The 23,072-nt window shown below is 40.4% G+C and overlaps 2 protein-coding genes across 4 annotated transcripts in view; one reads left to right on the forward strand and one right to left on the reverse strand.

Moving 5' to 3' along the window:
- Nucleotides 1–169: 169 nt before the first annotated feature.
- Nucleotides 170–22,657, reverse strand: sp8a (sp8 transcription factor a). 2 transcript variants are annotated; one of them, XM_079367820.1, is made up of 2 exons: nucleotides 22,577–22,657; nucleotides 170–1,778 (listed from the first exon to the last, which is right to left on the reverse strand). In XM_079367820.1, exon 2 carries the CDS (start codon nucleotides 1,743–1,745, stop codon nucleotides 570–572), a length of 1,176 nt encoding a protein of 391 aa, XP_079223946.1. In that variant the 5' UTR covers nucleotides 1,746–1,778; nucleotides 22,577–22,657; the 3' UTR covers nucleotides 170–569. The 2 variants fall into 2 exon arrangements, with proteins under 2 accessions (XP_079223946.1, XP_079223945.1); XM_079367819.1 differs by lacking the exon at nucleotides 22,577–22,657 and adding an exon at nucleotides 2,376–2,444.
- The window catches only part of sp4 (sp4 transcription factor), an 8,260-nt gene continuing 5,849 nt past the window's right edge, over nucleotides 20,662–23,072 (forward strand). Inside the window, exons 1-3 of one of the 2 annotated variants that reach the window (XM_079367818.1) lie at nucleotides 20,662–21,384; nucleotides 21,685–21,755; nucleotides 22,684–23,034. In XM_079367818.1, the coding sequence (XP_079223944.1) occupies nucleotides 21,378–21,384; nucleotides 21,685–21,755; nucleotides 22,684–23,034 (429 nt within the window). In that variant the 5' untranslated portion in view covers nucleotides 20,662–21,377. The remainder of the gene's footprint in view (nucleotides 21,385–21,684; nucleotides 21,756–22,683; nucleotides 23,035–23,072) is intronic. The other variant, XM_079367817.1, reaches the window with a different exon arrangement.

Below are 23,072 nucleotides of genomic sequence, written 5' to 3' on the forward strand. Positions count from 1 at the left end.
ATATCTGTAAAATGAGATCCATTTCTTTACCAATTAGAAAAAAACATAAAATAAAAAAATATATATTTAAGATTCGAATTATATCTTTATTAATATAGAAAACATACCAAGTGTACGCTATACATGTAAAATAAAGTTGTTCGAATAACAAAGGAAATGTGTCCAAAATTGTCCTGTTTTATTGACTCCAAAATCATGGCTTACACACAGATGAAAATCATAAAAAATTCACTCTTCCAACCAAACATATTTCAGATATTGACTTTTTAAAAACTTGAAAACAAATACAGTACAGTATAATAAAAAAAAAAGCCAAGAAATATTTTACTTAGGCATATGGTCCACCTGTTTACTTACAGTTATTACAAAGGAAAAATAAATAACGCTCACATTGAATGACTCTAATCATCACAAGTCTGGTCAAATGTAAAGAAGGTCTGAAAGAAGTTACAAAATAACAGATGAGGTAAGGACACGTGTTCATCAACAGCTGCAGTTCATTATAAAGTGCCTTTTTAGTGTTCAAGAAAACACAAATGCCCACATGTTGCAGTGTTTATCTCTGTAAATTATTCTCCACTCGGCCCATCTGAGGTACGGATGGTTTCGCGCCCCTGTAGTCCGGGAGACTGGCTCGGGCTTCCTGACAGGCTGTTGTCCGTGTCACTGCAGCCTTTACCAAGCCCTGGCTCCCCGCTCTCCTCCGACCCGTCCGCGTTGTGAGTCCTCACGTGCTTGCTGAGATGGTCGGAACGCATGAAGCGTTTGTGACAGACGGAGCACTCGAACCGCTTCTCCCCTGTGTGCGTGCGCAGGTGTCGCTGAAGCTCGTCTGAGCGCGTGAAGCGTTTTCCACAGAAGAGCCAGTTGCAGACAAACGGCCTCTCCCCGGTGTGCCAGCGCAGGTGCGCTTTCAGGTGCGAGGTCTTGCCGTATACTTTACCACAGCCAGGTATGTGGCAGCTGTGTAAGCCCCTCCGCCGTGGGCTCGTGCCACCCTGGCCGAGGCTCTCAGCTTCCTGGCAGTTCGGACAGTCGCAAGTGGCTCTGCCGGAGTAACGCCGTGATGAGGAGCGGGAAGATGCAGTAAGAGATACGACAGAATTTCCTGAAAGCACAGGTGCCCCCGTGGTAGCAGGCTCTGTATACGAGGCCGGCACAGGTGGTCTGAAGCCGTCAATCGGGTGATGTGTGGCTGGGAGTAGGTGCTGAGATGCGTTGGGGCTGAAAGCGGTGCCATAGTCAGAGCTGTAGCCGCACAGATGAGAGGCAGAGCTCTGTGGGTTCATCCAGCTAGTTCCCATGTCCCACCAAGCATTAGACCCATTACTGATGTCCCCCACGGGCTGGAACCATGTATGCGCAGGCATCCTCTGGTATATCCCGCCTATGCCTTCCACTGTGGAGGAAAATTTGCTCAGAAACACAGACCGCTGGGCATGAATGGGATCTGGGACGGTGTTGTCCGACGGTACAGCGGTTTGATACATCGTAAAGTCGTTTCCAAGAGGGGAGTTGGCGGCAGTCACTGAGAAAGCGCTGGAAGTCTCCGTCTGTCCGGTCCCGTTACCCCTTGCTGCCGGGGGAACCCCAAACTGGCCGAGACATGCTCCCAGGTTGCTGCTAGCCGGTGCGCTTCTTTTCCAAGGGTGAAAGCCCTTTGCAAGTGCCGGGGCTCCGTCATAAAGAGCAGGGGAGCAGGAGGGACTGGGGTCACCGATTCTGCTGCAGGTGGCTGCCAGCATGGCGAGAGGGGTGCTGCCTAACCGTGGCTCCTCCTGCGGAGACGACACACATCATACACAAACATTAGGACTGTCATTCTGCAGTAGATAAGGCGTGCGTAATGACGCGCACAATATTTGCTATATCCAGAAATCTCGCGCTTTAGCGCATCAAGTGAGGACACATTCAATTTAAGGTTTGTAGACTTAAGGTGAGTAGAAGCATGTCCACTTCTGACCTGATTTTGACAATGCAGGACCGATTCTGACAGCCAAAGCAGGCAACCTTTTCAGACTGCATCATAACAGATGGATGTCTCGATTAACTATTAGTCTAAACGCTTTCTAAAACAAAAAGTGCGCAACTTCACTTTCATCTTACTTCTGCTGGGGGTTTAATCGCTTCTCTCTAACTCTATGAGTTAAACCATTACAGCAAAACTCGCTGCCGCTCCGTTCCTTTGTCTATTGTATTTCATTTAACATTATAATGAGAATAAAACCGATTATTTCAGCGCAACTGCAGGAGAAAAAGTAGGCTATCCAAATTACTTAATTTAATCTGTTCGCCAAATCCCACAGACACGCAGAATCCATTAAACAAAGATGACCATTAGACCACAATAACCATAACCATTGCTGTAAACTTACCCCTAGCAGTGTAGCGGCCATGGTCCGTGCTGTGATGTCTCCAGTGTGTGTGTGCTCTCTGTGCCAAGATGTGATGAGTGTGGGTGTCTTCTCTGACTTCTATGTAGTTGTATCTTACTCGTGGCTTTGAGGTGCCGCTGGGAGCTCAGGGACCAATCACAGACCAGCTCAGCCTGTCCAAACATTTGCGCTCGAGGTCGTCATAAATTTTAAAAGCGAGAAATCGCGAGTTCTTGACTTCAACAAGTGCAACAATGAGGCAAAATAGATATATACACCTAAACAAATTCCAATTTAGCAGCAAATGTACAAAATAGGCGAGTTACTGGGCATACAACTTATCAAGTCTATCCATAGCCTATCATAACCCAAACATAGGTAACTGGATTCTGTTTCATATCCAGGCCAGAAGCACTTTTGTTAAGGCCAATTATTTAGGCCTACCGTTGATAACAATCTTATTGGCAATTAGAGAGGATTTCTAATTTAATATCTAAAACACTGTATGATCTGGAAACAGATTAGGGTTCATAAGTAATGAAAACAATTTTCATTATTGTGGAAATATGCAGCTTTTTACTAACAATTGGATCACATAAAAAAAGCTGATTTCAAGGTAAGAGGGAACCTGACAAACAAATACAGAGAAATAATGACTGAGTTTTTCTAAAGAAAATATAGTCTGTAGATAAAGACATTTAGGGAATTGAATGTTTACAACTGCACCCCTGATGTGTTAGACAGAATTGTTTGTTCTAGCTCTGATGTGATGAAGGGAGAGGCTGATGAATGAGAGGCGGCCCATCCATCCCATCCTTTCCCTGGGGCGTTTCCAGTCAGCCCTTGGGGAGGGAGGGGAGGACACCACCACTGCCTTCGCAATTTCATCTCTTTCAACACCAAACAAATGTTGGCTTTTAAATAAATCAAGTCTGTGTTTTTCCCCATTTTATAGATCATTGACGAGTATCTCAAGCTCAAAATTATAGGAAAAACCTTTTTTTCAATTAGAGGTGAATAGGTAATCCCTGCACTAAAAACTGGCCAATAAGGTGATTCACTCACACCCTAAAAAGGAGAGTAATCTTAATATATAAGCAAACCCAAGAGGGGGCATTTCATTTGAATTTCAAATTTAATAAAATAGCTGGATTTAATCAATTCTCTTCATTTGGTTGGTATTAACTGCATCCCTGCCCTTTCTTCATCTCTCTTGTTCTACAACCAGCCTGAATGAAGTCAGCCGCACACACGTGTATGGAGAAGTTAATCACATTCCTCATCCACTCAACAAGGCTCCAATCCCACACACACCAGCCATTCATAACTAGTGATTGATAGTGCACTTGATTATTTTATGTGATGCTATGCAAAGACAAACAATTGACTTCACCACAAAGCTTACAGTTCACAAAGACTGTTCTTTTTTTAAATGTACATATATATATATATATATATATATATATGCAATACTACCTTTTTCAAAAAATCTGTGAAATTTATGAATGTTATCTATCTGACAAGACACCTTTCTTTGGCACATTGGAAACAATGATCTTAAACCACAATTTGAATTACCACTGATGTTTGTACTGTTTTGTTTTAGTCCTTCTGTTTGTACCTCACCGTAATTGTAAAAATAGTCAATCTTAAATGCTGTTGATTCCAAAAATGAATGTTTAAATGTTTTAGAAAAATGTAATTCACCACACATTTAAGTTAAATCGTAGTTAAGGAACCGACAGATATCATTCATTCATAAAAGTACAACAACTAAAGAGCTCAAAGATTATTGCAACTTCTTCAAATGACACTGTGTAGATCAAAGACAGAGAGCCATGTCTGCAGTAAAATGATGGTAGTATCTGTCACACGCAGTTAGACACCAAACCATAAAACTTGTTCATGTTGTTCACATGCAATTAAAGTGGAAACTGTTTCTCCTATTTTTATTTTTCTATCTGATTTAGTTTAAAAACAATACATTCATTTTTTAAAATCCTTTAAATGCCACATTAATATGTTATCTAGGATTATTTGTGTTTAACTTTGGGAGGCCAATCCTAATCACAGGGTCCCACGCTGCTGCCCCCTCCCTGGCAGCCTGAGGCCCGGCCGTGTGCACAGGTGGAGTTTACAGTAGGCCATCTTGCAAACCTCACAAGCCACCCTAACAGCTGTCCTTCTTTTAGAAGCATTCTTTTCCCACACTGAAAGTGTGTGTCTGCGTGTGTGTGTGTGTGTGTGTGTGTGTGTGTGTGTGTGTGTGTGTGTGTGTGTGCTTTAAAGGCCCCAAATGAAACCCTGTCTGAGCCTCAACCTGTTCCTTTAGCGATGATAATGACCACATTATCACGCACCATCGGATGTCAACAAAACAAGATTGTTGTATGCCTTCCCCTCACTTTGTGGGCACTGAGTCAGAAAAAGCAGAGAGAAAAGAGTGAAATAAAGATCTGGCACTTCTCTAGGAGAGGGATGAGTGTGGTATTTTGTTTCTCCTTGGTGTTTTCCCCTACAACTCTTTTGTTTGTCAGAGTAATAGTGAGAGTGATCTGGGGGGCATGCAGGGCGGCCATCTTGGTCAGCTGCCCTGCTGAGACAATTAGCAGGAGAATCAGAGAGTCAAAAGGCAAGCTGCTGAACATGACCCAAAATATTCATCACAAGCAGGTGGTGAGACAGTCAGTTTGTGTAAAAAAAGAAAAAAATGCAGCTTTCTTTAAAGTTCGGAGGTGAGTCGCCATAGTATATTTTGACGTCTGCTCTTAAAAGTTTGGAATGTCCTTTGTTGTCACTTGAAGATTAAGTGATTTCAGGATGCAAAGGGATGTATCTTTGTATCTCTTACCACAGAGATGTTTCTCTTACTGACTGATCTGAATTATTTTTCGATGTCCTTTAAGCTTAAACCAATCAAGAGGGGAAGAATTCACTCAGGTGAGCCATGTGCCAGGATGTGCCTGAAGCAGCTCCTCCTTGGCTTCCTGTAATTACAGCTAGGAGAGGGCACGTCCGCAGTCTGTCTGCACGCAGGTGATGGACGACTGTGGCAGCAGAGTAGAGAAACGTGTTAAGGTTGCTACCATGAAAACTTTAACCTAAGCCGTTTACAAATTCCTCCTTTGAGCTTACAAAAAGGATCAACAAGTCCTAAAACGCTGATGCAAAAAACATGAAATTCATTTTCTTTCCTCTGTCCATCTATGTGTCTTCAGATGGAAAAAATATTGGGCACTTCTCCTAAATCACATCACAGGAAGTCATGAGCATGTTTGTTATTTTTTTATAAGTACACAAGTAGCCTAATGTTTGTTTTCCTTTAACAGCTGTTGTTTTATATCGTCTAGCAATATTTTTTACTTCCCATGTATAGATGAGGATTTTTACTGTAAAGGAACAGTTCAATATACTTTCCTGACGCAATCAGTGGCGATTCTAGAGTCTGTTGGGGCCCTAGGCAAAAATCCTTTTGGGGCCCCTCCAACCAGCATTTGTCACCATCATGTCTGCCAATGTCCTGACAATTACTCGACGGACAATTCCTCATCAATGTTGTTTTTCACAGCAATAATACATGCAACTCAAAGCAGAGTAAGGAGAGTGAGTGCTGTGAGTCCTTGTTTCAAAATGTGCACATTTTGGGGAACTGCTTTTGTTTAATTTTGTCAGCCCTCAAGGGGCCCCCTACTGGCCAGGGGCCCCAAGCAGTTGCCTGCCTTGCCTGTTGACAAGCAGCGCCTCTGGATGCAAATACAATTTCAAAGTAACCATGCACAGCAACTATTAAATCTGTCTGTTGCAAGACGCTGCAATAATTAAATCTTTCTGATTTATACCTATAACTATAAACAATCCATTGATAACAGTTTGTGTTATATAAAGGAAAATTAGATGTCACATGCCTCCTTAAGTCACAGAATGGCCTCAGCATTTGACTTTTTCAAAATTTAAAAACAAGATTGTGTTGATTTTGGTGCCACCTGTTGACAAAGCAGTAACTCTTGTCTCTTACCTCATTTTGTCAATGTACATGTGTGAAACAATTTCATTGTATGTATGTATGTATGTATGTATGTATGTATGTATGTATGTATGTATGTATATATAAAATAATCAATGTCAACAATGGTCTTGCTTGCTTGCTTTTCTTGTCCAGAAAGAGGCGTCAGTATTCATTTCAGTCCGTTTCATAACCTGCAAACAACTCCTCGCAAGAGCTTTAAGGTACAGTAGTTGAGAATGTGCATCCTTAAATGCTAAACAGTAAAATCACAATGAGTGGAAGGTAAAACACAAGCGACAACGAAGGTAACTTCTCATGGATTCAATTGAGTTTTTGCATGCATACACATATTTTCAAGGCATGGGAGATGTTTTGCCAAGATCTTAAGAATTTTTCTGAAATTATCCTCATATGTCAGCACACGCACAGACAGACAGACAGACAGACACACACACACGCACACAGTTAGGACAGGGTTAATGGATGCCTGGGGTTTCTTAAGTCGTACATCACAGAGGTCATTTAACCTGCCAACACATCTGCTGTCTCTGCCCTCAGAAAGAGAGGAAGAGGTGGGGAGAGAAGACAGATTTATAAAGGCGAGGGGGAGAATTATGCAGGGGGAGAGAGAATGAGACTGTGATTAGTAACTGAAGTGGATGAAAGGCTCTGATTCTGCCTTTCCTCCACACACACACACACACACACACACACACACACACACCTACACACACACACACACACACACACACACACACTCACACATGCACAGGCTCGTGCTACAAATTGGTGTCTTTTTAACAAGCGTCTTTGCAGAAGATGCTTGCGTTATTAGTTTCTCTGCTCTTCCACAAACTTTGGTCATGTCTCTTAAGTACACACTATAACGCAGCTGATTTATGCTGACCAGCCATTCAACATGCCAACATATTAATGAGATGCATCGGAGGGAGGAGTGGTCATTGATTTCTTTCAAATGTTGTTGACATTTGTGAAGAGGACTCAGAGTATGTGTGTGATTGCAGATCAATAGCTTTTATCCACTTGTGCTGTATCCTGTTGACTTGCTATTGCTGCATCAGTGTGTTATCTTGTTTTGTACTGTAACTTAAGTTGTGAGGTAACAACTGAAATAATGTCTATTTAAATACATAGAGAATATAAATTTAAAAGTTCAGGACAGAATTATCTATTTGATTAAATCTATTAGCAAAGATATTGATGTTGTCGTGACATTTACACTTAGCCTTTTTCTTCTTTTAAAATTGATTTATTGGAATCCGAGTGCCGGACCCTCAGAAATATTTTTCTCTACTTTCAAATGATGAAAAATGTAAGGTGCCAACCATGTTTTTTGTATAGTCTTTTGGTCATTCACAAACATATTCATATTACATAAAAGCTGACAATTTTTGGAAACCAGGATGTTTGTTCAGAATGGCTTCAATTAATACAATTATAACAATCCCTGTCTTAAAGTTAAATCTTGAAAGAGCTAACAGAAATCCTTCATTCTTTCCTCATGTATAGTATCCCACATTAGAAGGTAATGAATAAATAAAATAACTTTTGGTCCTATTCTACCGTAATTTACAGTACTGTACTCTACCTTATTGAATGGTAGTGTTTCATGTCGAGTCAAGTTGTGCCTATGTTGTGCCTTGCCATGCCGCATTGCATCATTTCTTTTGGTTATTTACGACCTATTTCAGAAATATAACAGTTTCTGCACGTTTGTCTGCCATTCCACACAGTGACTGTTTCTTTAGTTTCTGTGTTACATCAGATATCAAAAGAATACTTTTCACATTATTATATAGTGATTTTAATGTTGCGGTTTAATGTTGGACTGAGAGAACTCAGCACAGACATTTTAAATTAATTTGCACCGACTTTACTTTGTGAGGAACAGGGGCATAGATTTATGTTTTGTGTGACAAATTACACAAATAAAGCAACTTCTTGCTATTGAATATATTTTTACTTGCTTTGTGTAGTGGACTACATTGAGACATCATGCGCTTCAAGGAACGTTACTGTTTAAGAAATGAGATATAGTCAGGCTCGCTTCCCCCCAGCATCCAGTCTTTATGCTAAGTTAAGGTAAGCTAACCAGTTGTAGTCTTTTGTTTAATATGTTCATTACAGTGGTACATATTTATTGTCTTATCTTACACTTAACAAGAAAGCGACATAGGCATATTTTCTATTGTGTCAAACTGGTCTTTACAGATTAATTTTATGGAGACATACATCAGAGGTAGCTGTTGAGAAAACTGAGAATCTCACAATTAAGAACTTTTTAAAGATATAGAGAGGTTGTAAAACTAGTGTTCAGTATGTGACCTGCTATATGCTATGAGTCATTGCTCTCTGCTCCCTTCTTCTATAGGCCTACTGCATTGAATAGAGGAGTAAGAAGCATTTTTTTATGGAATGGATCGTGACAAGTGCTGTGGTTAACGAGATAAATTGGAGCGGATGCCGCAGTAAGTCTGTTATTATAGTCTGTTTGCCACAGCTGGCTCTGACACACTAATTCAGACAAGTCAAATCCCCCCCACATGCACACATTGCCATTTCTGAATTACGCACACTCCGATAGCGCCACATTTCGCACACCAGGGAGGACTGGTAATGTGGAAGAGAAGATGAAGAAAAGGGGATGAAGACATGGAATCAGAAGGGGTGGTTATTCTATACGTCAAATGTGTTATCATTTTTATAATCTCTTTTAAATCCACTAAAAGATTTTTTTACTCAACTCAAGCCGGTGATGTTCTTCAGTATCAAACATGAAGAGCACTCAGATAAACTGAACTACACGCACGCACGCACGCACGCACGCACGCACGCACGCGCACACACATACACACACACACAGACTTGTTTTCACTCTTTCCTTGATTAAATCCTGCTCTGACCGTGATCTCTTTTCTTCTCTTCACCAATAACACTGTTCATCCCTCTTTCTGCTTCCCTCCTTCTGCTTTCCCCTCCAACATCCACACAGACACATACATACACAACATGCAGACACACACGACTCCGACAGGGAGATTAATTTACTTCTGTTCATTTTTCAAATTCTTGTCTTCTCTATGTTTAATGTGTGGTTGAATGTGTGTGTGTCAACTGATTGATGCATTGAAGCCCAGGAGCATAATCATACACTTCCAGACGTCATTTTTCACTTTCAGTCCTGATGGATGGACTCGATGCTACTGATCACTACTTCCTCAGCGTGGGGGGTCTAAGGTCATCTTTGAGATGTGTGTGTGTTTCTCATTGGCCAGCAGTCCATCTGTCCATTTGAGTCAACTAATGATTGAGTGGTCTCTCCCATCCCTATCTGAAGGCCTGTTGGAGGGGTTTCATCTTCTTTACACCAGCCAACAATGTGAGTATGTTATTGTGTCTTTGTGTCTATGGGTGATTTTAAGTCATCTAGCACTTTGTCGGCTGAGACAACACATAAGCCCGAAAAAGGTTGACACAAAAGCAAACCTCTGGATGTCCTTGCTGAGTGTTTAAGCTCTTCAGTCGACAGTTTAACTTCTTCCCAGCAATTACATTGATTTCATAAAAACAAATAAAAACATAACATCTATTTGTTTTTACTGCATACACCTCCAGCACACTCACTTTAATTTTCAATGTCTACTACTTCAGTACTACTGTTAATTCTTTAACCTTCATAAAATGAGCTGAACTAGCTTCCAGTACTCACATCAATCTGAACATTTCTTAAAACCACCTAACCTCACCTTAATAACAAGTGCATGACTTTATTTATAAGAATGGTTGTTTCTTACCCTTTTGATAATTTGAGTCCCTGACTATTTTTAGTCCAGGTAAGAATCTGTTTGTTTGCCTGTAAAGCACTTTGGTCAGCTGAAGCTGTTGCAAATGTGCTACATAAACTTGATTTGACTTGACTGAGTGTTTGCTTGGATGATCCGTCTTCTCTCTTTTGGTGTTGAAAGGCCGAAACACGACCTGATTCAAAGGTACACCACTGATGATGTGTCCCAAGATTTACATCTTTCCCACGTCTGAGATACAGCTCTCACGCCACTCACAACATGAAGGCAAACCTCATGTGTATTACCACCCATTGGTACAATGGACAGTTTTCCATCATGTCCCATGTTTGATGATTTTAAACATTTCTAGATTGTTAAAGTAAGACAATGTGACTACATCTGTGTGAATCAGCACAGCACCTGATTTACTTTTTTTGTCTTATCATGTCAGTGTGTTGATATTTGCTTTTGCTTGAATTTCCCTTGGCATCAGTATAGTATGTATCTTTCCATTCACCAGTCTTTAAACACTGCTGTATCCCATAGTTTGTGTTTACTTTATCTGCCATCTTTAGTTTTTTTTTAACTTCTCTGTCAAAGCCCTCACATTTCCTTTCACAACTTTTTATACCATTTTGACCAATGTTGTCCTCTCTTTTCCCCTTATCTCACCATGAACACACATCGTATCAACCAAACGTCCTTCTGTGGATTGGTATGATTAGAGTAAGTCCTCCAGTACCAGACTCAAGTATTTAACCCAGTCATGTAATAATGCATCATAATGGGTTGTATAACTTGGAATTACTGGAAAAGTTTTCATGAAACAAATAAAAATCTTTTATGAATTTATGAATCAAAGAGAAACTGTAACCTTAAAATCCCAAAAGAGGTTTCCATTTAGGCCACTTTCAAAGGAAAACAAGCCCTCGTGTTTAGTTTAATCCAAAACTCAGTTTATGTTTGAGAAATTTGGAGATACTCATGTCAATGTTATTAGAGTAGTATGTCAACTTTTCGCAGACCCCCTCAGACTTTGCTGGTGTTTAGATGTGACAGCCTGTTCTGATCTGCTGTTCCATATGACAATCATCTTTCATGTCTTTGTTTCAGGAAAACAGAGCACATTTGTGTTTTTTCAAGTGAACGCAAGATGCATGTGAACATTTTAATTAGCTTTTGTGACGACCATTTATGTTATGCTCAATGAAGAGAATCTCAGTAAACTTAAATCTATGAGAGCATTTTGTTGTTTTTAATTTTAAAAACCTGAATCCAGTTTCATCCTTAAATGTCTGACGCTTGTGATAAAACATTTCTGCTAGTTTTTTAATTGTGGATAGACCTCCCAGTTGTGATGGCCATACATGCATTACGAGGCCCATTTGGCCCTCTCCAAGATGGCAGCCATATTGAAGTATTGCTCCTGTGAACAGGAGGATCTGCAACGTGTCTATCTGTGTAAATAAGTTAGAGCCTTTAACAAGACAAAGACACGCTAAACAGTATTACAGGACAAACGGGGTCACATGTTTGCATTGATATCAGTTCAATCCCATGACAAACAACAGAGGTGGTCCCTTTCAAACGTGAAACATTTTGCATTTTGTGAAAATGTTTTGAGCTTGCAAAATGTTGTATTGTTCTGTGAAATGTTGCATTTTATTAAAAATACACACAATAACACACAATATCACACACTAACACACACTATTCACACTATGCTCCTGGGTTAACTTTTTTCTCTTCCCACTCATTTCGCTTCTTCACCTCACCACAATGCCTGCCATAAAATTGGGGGGCTGATGGAGCAGAAGAAGGGGAGGGAGGGGGTTGTTAAGAAAAGCACTGAGAGATGGCTTGATGTTTAATTGACTGGAAGAAGCTGCTGGCTTTTTCATGCTAATTGCAGTGCAACAAATTGTTAATTTATTCCACAAAGAGATGCAAAACACCCCCAGATTTAGCTGAAGATGTATATACATTTTAAAGGCCTCTTTGAAATAAATGTATTATCTATATATGGGACAGTCTCACAATCGCATATTTATACTCACACACGCTCACAGATACACACAAGTCCTGCTTTGTGTGGTCATTAATCAGGGCAGGGTGGATGGAGGCGCGAGAAAGATTAGAGAAATGCACACAGGTCAATACACATCCTCTACTCTCCTCCTGTCTCTCTCTCTCTCTCACACACACACACACACACACACACACACACTATATCTAGTACAGGTTCAGGTGGTTTTGAAGTGATTTCATGGTTGCTGTTTTATTGATGGTTCCCGTCAAACATGAAACGCTTCTTTTTCCCACCTAACCACACAAACACATGGAGAGCCTCTGGGCTGTCATTCAGGACATACACAGACAGCCAGAAACAAGCGGTTGGCGTCAGCTCCACTGGGCCCGCAAGTCACGTCAGGTCCTGCTCTGAACTACACGCACATTAACACACTTATCTTGGATCTTTACGGTGTGCTGCACCCTCCACTTAGCACTGCTGTAAAGGTCTTCCTGAACTCGTACAAGAGTAGCATCTTCAAAGAGTCCCACACACACACACAAACACACACTGGAGAGCCCACAGTGACTTGTGAGCAGACTTAATCATTTCACATTTAGCTTCAAAGGGACTGTTTAAACACTTGCTTGCTCACTGTCTGAAAGCACAGCATGAGCCCTGTCCCCTTTAATAGTCTCTCCTTTCGACTTAGAGCTGTGTGTTTAAGTTCAGCTGCATTCGGACAGTGAAATCATAACTGTGACGCAACTGAGATAATGGAGAGTACACTTCCTTTTTAAGTCCATACTAAATCACTTGTGTTCAAACCGACCTCTAATACACAAGGGGAAGGTTTCAGCGTCCTTAACAATAAAATCAAATCTTATTAATTAATATGACAGGTGGAATTTTTTGTTTTTTTTGTTTTCGGCATTGCCGATGTGAATCATTTTTAAAGTGTTCAATATTTTTGAGTCTCATTTACAAACAACAAACCAATCATTATTTCTTTTTTTTAACTAGAATGCGTGATTAATAGGGTAACAGTTCAACACAGAGTTCGGACTCAGTTCAAGGTTTTTTGCTCCTCTCTCTTAATGATGTCATATCTTTAGAGCATCTCATCTCCTGTCCTAAGGAGTTTTTTCTTTTGACCTGTGACCCTCTGGTAGGTGACCGCAGGTTGACTTTTCCCCTCTCCTGGTGCCTGTGTTTTGTCTGAAATGTCACCGGAGTGTGTATGTGAGTGGAAAGGAACAAGTAGTGGTGTATATCTGAAATAAATGCATAATGCACACTGCAGCACACATAAATGCACATAATAAATACCTGGGGTTGTCACCAGAGCACACATTCTGCACATTCTGGTCATTCAGACTTGGGCTTTGAAGGTGCCTTCTGAATGTCAAGTCTTGTCATTAGGCTGTTGGAACAAAGAGTTGTAAACAGCAGCAAACGGTGTGTTAGTTTTTGAAGATGAGCAAGGTGTGTTTCCATATCGACAAGCAAAGAGAAAAGAGAAAAGACATTACTTGTTGGAATTCAATATTTCACAATCAGTCATACTGTAACTCTGCCTGTGTTCACATAAGTTCCTCCAAAGGTCTCTGCCTGTTATAAAGGAAGTGCAGTAGCTTGGACTTCATCAGGATGCATCAAATGGTGTGAAAACATGGCCATTTTAGCCAGGCCATATAAGTAGAATAAAAAAAAATAAAAAAAATAAATGCTTGCTTAGTATATAATTCATTTTTATTGCTATAAATGTAGACTTTGGGGATAGGAGTGGTTGTTACGTCGCATAGGAAAAAGAAAATATCCTTAATGATGAAACATTTGTAGGAAGTGATCAATTCTTTTTTTAACCTACATTTGACTGTTGGTCCCATTGAGCTTAAGCATCTTTTTTTTCAAGGAAGACCTGGCCAAGATAGTCGGCTGTGAAAACACAAAGTTACAGACAAAACACAACATAAAATCTGGGAATCAGTAGTTCCAGCAGTCGAGCTAAAAACATTGGCATCCTACAGAATTTGCTTCCATGTCTTTTATTTTGGATTTAAAAAACATTTAAGAACACCAAGTCCTTTTCCCGAGCGTTTGGGACAAGGAGCATAAAGACGTCATGAGAACACAAAGAACACAGTCCACTACTTTTCTGCATAATAAAAACACATGTAGCTAGTGATGAAGCAGACCAATAATTGCATTATAGTAGAAGCTCCTGTTAAGAGTTTTTAGCTGGATGTGTGCTTCTTTTATAACTTCTGACCAAGGGTGGGTGTTAAAGTTGCAGAAATCAATTTTGTTAACATTTCACACAGTGGTATTACATTGAGAAACAGGACCCAACATTACAAAAAAGTAGAAGGAGACTTTCATGAAACACAAATTATACTTGAATGAAACAGGATCAACAAAAAGATATGCTGTGCCTCTATGTCCACAGGGGGCACCAAATTGTTTCAAGCTTAAAGTTCTTCAAATTAGGTTTTAAAAAAAGTAATAACATGTCTTAAAAAATGCTTCCCTTCAATAATTCATGAGCCCTTTAAATTCATGGACAGATTGAAACAGTTTTACTTAACACAACACCATTCTTGAAAATTTACAAGATATACAAATACATTTCTAATTAAAACTATCCGCTGCACAGAGTCTCTGATATCTCACGATGGGAAACAACTTGCACTGGGCACACATGACTTCAGACCGACTTTGGCGGTCGTCTTAAGGATACTGCACAGATTTCGATCTGCTGAAAACGGTCTTCTGAGGATTTGAATCCAAAAAGAATTGTTCGAACTGATGTGAAAGGCATCATTATGACGGAGGATGGATTTTTCCCCTTTCAGGTCTTCAAGAGTTTTATGTCATTTCTGAGTTCAGACCAGCCAGCAAACACAATTTTAATGGATTATTACTCCTGTAGATGAACATTTTGAAAAGATGGAACATGTTTTAAAAAAGTGGATGTACAATGTTCATCTTTGTATTTTGATGGTGGTTTTTGTTTTGGAGCCTTTATTTTGAAGGCAGGGTTTACTGCCTACCGGCCTAAGAAACCGGAAATAAGAGAAATGCCGGTCGTCCACTTAATTCTACTTAAGCGACCTGCTGGAAAGGTGCACTAAGTATGATCCTGCTTAGTTTAATGATTGCATTTCTTAATGAAATAAAGCTATCATAAGCCATCAGTCAACAAAAAAAGAGTCATCCTCCATCAGCTACACTCCAGAAAATAAATCTTTGCCAAATGTCATATTTGACAGATGTTTTGGTACTGATAACCTTTTGTCAAATATGTATCCTGTTGACACACCCCTTTGCAAATACTCACACACGCTCATTCACACAACAAGCGTTTGTGCTTTGTTACTCAGAGGGGATGGAAGGATTGGCCTGCTTTAGTGGAAGTCAAGGCAAACATCAGTTAAGTTAATCCAGTTATCAGATACATTTAGAAAGAACATAAAAGTTCCCCAAGTGTTATCTGAATATAAAAAGTGGCTGTAGATGTAAAGGTAATCATTTCCAGTGTGCATATTGTATTCACAGAGTAAGCATGAGCTGTCTTGTTTGTAGTGCTGTTCAGACAACGCCTGTACCAGGATGCATTGAGAAAGTAGCGCCTTGAATAAATACATTTCTATTTCTGTTTCTGCAAAAACAATGTAAAACCATTTGCAATCACATTTTGAGAGAAAATGTAAGCTTTTTGTAGTGTTGTTTCTAGTTGCTATTTTGCCATACAAGCAAAGGCAGAGATTAGATATTAAAGCTTAAAAAGTCATAGCTACACCAGCCCAGAAACCCAGAAACTACACCAAATACTGGTGCCGTAAAAACAAAAGTTTGCAACAACAATTGATATTTCTTACAATAGAGTCAGTAGCAATGTTCAATGCTGCTTGTTAACACAGCATTCAAACTGGGTCCCTCCTCCAGAATCACACTCCCACTGCAGGACTCAGCATTTAGCTGGAAATATTATATGTGTTGTACTGCAAAAGCTGATAATTAAGCAAGCTAGCACAAACTAACTGCTAGTGATTGACACCTTCTTGTCTTACAGAATGCAGGCCAACTCCACGTCTGCCAGTGAAAGCCAACCCAAAGTCAGCCAAAACATCTAAATCGATCAAATTACAGGCAAAGGCAGAGCACGGTACATTCACAACCACGTGGTAACTGAAGTGCATTATTTTTATATAAGTCTATATTTTATTTTTCAGGGAAAAAGATGCTGACTTTACCTTTAACAAGGCAGATAAGTTAAAACAAAACAGAATTTTTCCTTTTTAATTTATTTAAACACATTTTATAGTAGAGATTTAGTATTGTTTATTTTGAGTTTGTACTTTGACAATTTATAGAATTTTCCCTGGGGATAAAAAAAAAGTTTTTCTGATTCTAATTTCGGTGCCATCATAAATTAACAAAATGTTCAAACATAAATCTCCTGTTGCTTCTCCTTTAGCGTTTTTTATTGTGTACATTCTTTGGCTACTCAGACATTATGCCTCTAAAATTCAGTAATCTGCTGCAGATGATTTCTGTTGTCTACTTGTTCATTGTGTTCTACTGATCTACTGAGATGGTGAAGATAAGAAAACAAGTTAATGAGAAAAGCATTGAATGTTAAACATGCATGCAAGTAGGCTACAGCAAGTCAGTAGGTCTGAAACCAATCTGACAGAACTATAGCTCTACAGCTAGCACGTCAAAACAAGAACAAGAGCTGCAAAACAAAAACAAACAGAAAAACATTTAGAAAATGTTGACAAAGAAAAACCCCTTTGACAAAAAGAAGTTTCTTATTGTTGGTAAGACGCTCGTCCCATCCGCACCCTGCACTGGCACCATGCCTACTGAGACGCAGCAGTTATTTTCCACTAGCTCTAGACACCAGGAAGCATCAATCATTCAACTATAATTACAGTGAGATGCTGCCAACTTTCATGGAGCTTAGTACTCCTTCAGTCCAGTGGATGTGTTTCCCTTTTCATGATCTCCCACCAGGATATCAGGTTTAATTACTGGTAAATAACTTTTTAACAAGAAATCAGAGAATTACAAAATGTAACATTCTTCTGTCAATCAAAATTGTGTCCCAAATCCCAAAAGGAAGTTCTGAAGACTAGCTATTGTAAAGAAGTGACATCATTGATCTCATTCATACTTACTGGCACTAAAGAATGAGCACATAATGACTTTATATTGCATTTATTCATCTATAATCATAGCTTGTAGCTTGTTACAGGAAAGTTATGTGAGACATGTCTGTAATCACCAGTCAACAAGTTCCCCAGGTCTGCACTCACACACATACAAACGGACACACATACAGATGGTATGAACGACAGAGGCATCTGCCAAAACATTAACTCACGTTAGAAGTCATAAATCTTTCCGTCTTTACAGCCTAACCTTTAGGAGAGGGAGACATCCTGACGCCAGGGCAGCATGTGACAAATGCACACCTACGCATATGACTTCCGTATGGGTATGTGCTAAATGTTTTGATATATCATGCTCAAAAAGAGAAAGAAACAGAAAGCAACTGACGAGATGCACACTAATAATGAGGTGGACAAAACACTCACCATAATGTCTGAGGTGTAATAATGATGTCTGAACAATGACTCTAAAATCATGTAGTATGTTTTAAGTTAATTTATACAACTTTGATTAATCATTGTCTAAATTGTTGAACATCAAAGATGTATATCAGCTAATTTTCATGTTAAATTTAAAATATCTTTAAATCCTACCCCCCAATTGGTTTTAGCTGATTCTGAGCCCTTTGCACATCAATGGGATGTTTAACTTTCAAAGTCAGATACAAGGAATTTCCTCTCAGCTGGAGTTTGAAGAGATGAGATACACTGTCCAAACCGATAGTGGACAGCTTTAAAGATAACAAGTAAACCTTAGCTTAAAACTAAACTTCACACATTTTGATCTGGTGAGCTCAGACTGTAAATCAGAATGCTTCAGACAGTTAAATTGCACACATTTATGCCATCATTTCCTCTCGTGACTTGGGCTACACTTATACTTTCCCAAATCATGACCTAAGCGTTTGTTTCCACATTTAATCACTCTTGTTTAATATTTGAGAAGAAAATGTTGTCACTTGTAAAAAAGACAAAGCAAACAGAGCGTACTGATGTAGGCCTAATGAATATATCTATGTCTTATTTTTAGAAGAAGAAGCAAGGATGAAAACATTATTGCAAACTTATAGACTTCTAAAAATTTACACAGGTCATAAATGTGTTGGACTTTCAATAAAAGAGAGAAGAGGGAAGCAGTTTAGTTCATCCATAACCCAATGAAGAAGTATCTTAAAGTTTAAAAGCTTGAAGTTAAGGGCTAATAATTTCAGAAATAGTCTCTTTTATGAGATGAAGACCTGTCACTCGCAGCTCAAGTAGGCTAATATACATGTGTAAAATCAACCTCAATGCATTGCTGTAAATTGCTGAAATAGTTCGGAATTAGCTGAACCTGCTTCTTAAATATCAATACACAAGTATAAGAATCCAGAAACAGACAACAGCCTATAAAGGGCAATTTTTTATATATATCTGAAAAAAACTTTTAGTACTTCAAAACTTTAAGTGGGCCTACATTATGTTGATTTGATAGGCTATGTTAAATCAACTGTTACAGAGTGTTTGTGCATTGCATATTCTAAACGTTTAATTAAATAATATTTCTATCACTACGTGTGAGTAGCCTACAGTAGCCTACACTGCCTGTAGCGACCATAGATAAGCTGCACGGTAAATGGCACCATCTAGTGGCAACAGCTGGAAGACAATGGGTTATAAAAACACTTTTCACTACATTGAAGGACTAGCCCTTTATGAAACATTTTATTACATCAGCTTTTTTCTTTTATGGCAAAAGTTAAGTTACCCCCCCCCCCCCCCCCCCCACACACACACACACACACACAGGAGTTATGCTGGTGGGAATATACGGTACATAATTATAGCAATATGAAACAAAAAATGTTTTTTGCACAGTACAGGCTAAAGTGACATTTCTTTATCTCAATAGCTTTTCCTTAACAGCACCACCTTTTATCATAACCACCACACATGCTCACAGACAACAACCCTTCTTCAGAACAGACCCCGTTGCCTGGCAACATCCTGCTGAGTGGCCCAGGGGGCGGGAACAAGGCGCTTGGCTTCTGCAGTAATTACAGTGCATGTGCGTGTATGTATAGGCCTATGTTTCTGGGCCACCCCGAGTGTGTGTTTGTATTGTCTCTTTATCTTTCTCTTTAACACATGCTGAGAGTACAAACTGTATCAGGAGCAAATAGGAAAACGGAAACCTCAAGGCCTATTTCTTTTTTGGGCCTTTGGTGTGGAAAAGTTATTAAACTCTTGTTTTGGGATAAGGAATGTTTCAGTGTCATATTATTTATATCATTGCTGAATAACTCTCAGTATTTTTGATCTGATGCCTAAATATTTCCCCCCTTTGCCAAGGGGAAAACTTCAGTATGGCTACTGCTATTGGTGATAATGCTGTAGAGTAGGGGTGGTATCTGTTAGGATTATTGTGTATTTGAAAATGTGTCTTTGAGTTCTTTACTTTGACATAAAATGACAGAATCTGAATTTATATAATGATTTTCTGCTTGGTAAATTACTGTTGCAACCCCACTCGGCATCGCTCCTATATCTCAGGAAGAGTTTTGCTAAAGGAGAGAAGAAACCACTACAGATCATACCAGCCAACTACTTCAGCATGTCTCCCTGTGTGCAGTGTTGCATTTAGCATATAACTGTCCTTTGAGAGATTGAATGTGGTTTTGGTTTGTTGGTGAGAGACATGACTTCTGTTTCAGACTGACAGGCCTATCACAAACTTCTCTGTGACATTAATGCTGAAAAAAATGACACCTCAACGAAACCTGTATGCTCTCTTGTAATTTATTAAACTGCAAAGTTATTTATTCCAAAATATGAGTTAAAGTAGAAGATAGATAATTCTGACATTTCAAGAATATTACTACAGATTAAAAGGCTGTATTACTCACAGCCTCATCCTGAAGACGCAGATATAAAACAGACATTCAAACTTGAAAGGTTCCAGCGTTGTTTTATTATTTTCCTGTTTAAGTTATAGAAGGCCTATTGTAGTTTACTTTTCATTTTGCTGACTCATTAAATAATTGACCCACAATGTCTTTTTTTTTAATTCTCTTTTAAATTAAATGACTGTAATTTTACTGCGTTCTCTTGTTCACCTTTTCTCCCCAATAGGACTTTCACCCTGACACAACACTACACAGAAAGTGAACCACACACACACGCCTCCTTTTCCAGTTCGCCCAACCCCCCCTCAACACTAAAGTCACCGCCCTTCTGTCTTCACTCTCACACCAACATGACTACCACACAGCGCCGCCTCAAACCATTGCTCCGGCTTCCTCCACCGCCTGACGCCCCTGAGCATCATGGGAGTTGTAGTCCCGGCCGCCCAATCCAGTTCGAGAAGGCAGGGCCTATCCAAAATACAACTCCCATCTCGACCCTCGCACGCCGAGCCTCGTCGTCCAATCTGAATAAGTGGGAGGAGCGCATCCGCCCACAAAGCCACATCTATCTCACCATATCTCCTCTTTAAAAAAAAAACATTTGTGCACGAAAAAAGCGAATACGCGTAAAATACGAGCGGTGGTGACAGTTTGTTTTCGGTGCACGACGGACGGCGACGAGGCGTCCCCGCGTCGTGCTGCAAAGAAACGGCGGCGACAGGCAGGAGCAGTGTAGAGGGTGTTGTCCTGATGCTTAAATGGAAGTGGGTGGGCCTCTACCGTCACACACTGCCAACTTCACTGTGGATATAATTTTGACAGGCGTTAATTTTCTAGTTTATGGACTGGTTATCCGGTGAAAGAGACGCACGGCAGGGCTGCGAGGGAGCCACGGGCTGGGGACGGGTCGCAGGTTTGTCCGTTATCTCTGTTATTTAGGGCTGCTTGATTGTGCCTGCGTTTGGCACCGCCCTTCCTGGCCGGTGGGTGGTTTCGTCAAACGGGCAGATCCGCCACGGCCCAGCGCCGAACATATAGGCCGTCCTCCGCCTCTGTGCCTGGCCGGCCTTCTACCGTGAACTACACCCTCTCCCTCTCGGCATATTAATACGTTATGAGTGGTAGGTACCCTCCCCCTCTCCGTCTCCACCCCCCTCTCTCTCTCTGTCTGACAGATAGGAGGCTCCAACCCCCTTTGATATTTATGATAAGGTTACTGGTTTCTAATGCCTTCATTGATCACCTTTGTTAAGCTATATCTACATTCTGATGGGATTTTATTCAGGCAACTAAGTGTCTCCATGGTTGTGCCTTGTCCTTGACTCCTCCTCCCCCACACACACACTTTACACTATTCAGAAAATGTTCATGTGATGATGATATAACTGGAAATATTCTTACATTTGACCCTCTGTTCACAGACTCGAAGAAGGAATCATCTGTAACTGAAGGTGGGAAAGCGTCTAAAAAGGGGAAAAGTTCTGGATCGCAGGTAAAATAATTCAAGTTTAATATCATTTGTTGTTTTTACTTTGCTTGGAAACCTTAAAAAAAAAGTATCCCCCTTCCAGTCAGCCTGACACCTCTGGGGGCGTTTCTCTGGTGAATTTCACTTCCTGCTTCTGTGCAGCCCTGCTGATTCCAAGCCCAGAGCTTCTTGAATAGGCTTTTCATGGCTGTCACACTTCACCCACTGTACTGTAGTATTATCTGTTTGAATTAGGGTCAAAATGGATTGAATTCTTCCTTTTGGATTTATTTTAAAAACCTGTAGTATGGCCCCCCAAACTGGAGAAAGCCATAATAAGCTTCCTTTTATATGTTATATATTTTGGAGATTAGTTTAGGCCATGCAGTTACTCCATAACACATATTTTGTTATTAAACGTGTATGACAAGCATTGTTGCTTTCAAATTCTCTACCATTGTAGTAGCATCTATGCTGTTTCCACACAAGGTTTAGAGGTTTATAGCATAAAAAATTTGCTTGCGACCTAGTTCCTTTGAAAGGGAGGAGAGCAAGAGAAGGCGGCATTTTCTTACAGTGTTCTGAGAAAAGAGAAATGTGGTTCTCACACACCCACCCACTCGCTTCCTGTAATACCGCCCACTTCCACTGACAGCTCTCTCTCTTTCTCTCAGCTTTTTGTGTTCCTTTTTTTTTTTGCTGCACCATGTTTCTCTCCACCCCTTGCTCTTTTACTATATCTGTTCTTTGTTTCAAATAATTAGAATAGTGCTTTGTAATATCTGCCCATCTCCTTTTTTTCTGGCTTTTTGTTACTTACTAGTTATACATTTTTCTTTTCTTACCTAAACAAGCTGTCTCTCTTAACTCGACTGGCTTTTCCTCCTCTTGTCACTCATGTCTCTCTCCTCCCCTCTCTTCGCCCCGTCTTCTTCTGCCGTGTCTCCTCCAGGATTCCTCACAGCCCTCTCCATTGGCTCTGCTAGCGGCCACCTGCAGTAAGATCGGAGGGCAGGGGGGAGCTGAGGGGGCCCAGGCCCAGACGGGGGCCCAACAGATTCAGGTCCAGGCTGGTCAGATCCAGCTGCAGGCAGGTCAGCTCCAGGGTCAGATAGTGTTGGACACAGCTGGAGGCCAAGCCCTGGTGCCCCAGCAGCTGGAACTCGTCCCTGCTCAGTTCACGGGGAACGGCTGGCAGATCATCACTACAGCACCTACCATGGCCAAGGAGAACACCAATCAGCCTGTAGCTGTAACTGTGGCCCCCACTGTGGCCAATGACAGCTCACCTGGAGGGCGCAAGGTGAAGGATGTTAGGAAGCGACAAGTTTATGCAAAACA

This window comes from Symphodus melops (assembly GCF_947650265.1).
Source record: "Symphodus melops genome assembly, chromosome: 18".
Classification (NCBI taxonomy): Eukaryota; Metazoa; Chordata; class Actinopteri; order Labriformes; family Labridae; genus Symphodus; species Symphodus melops.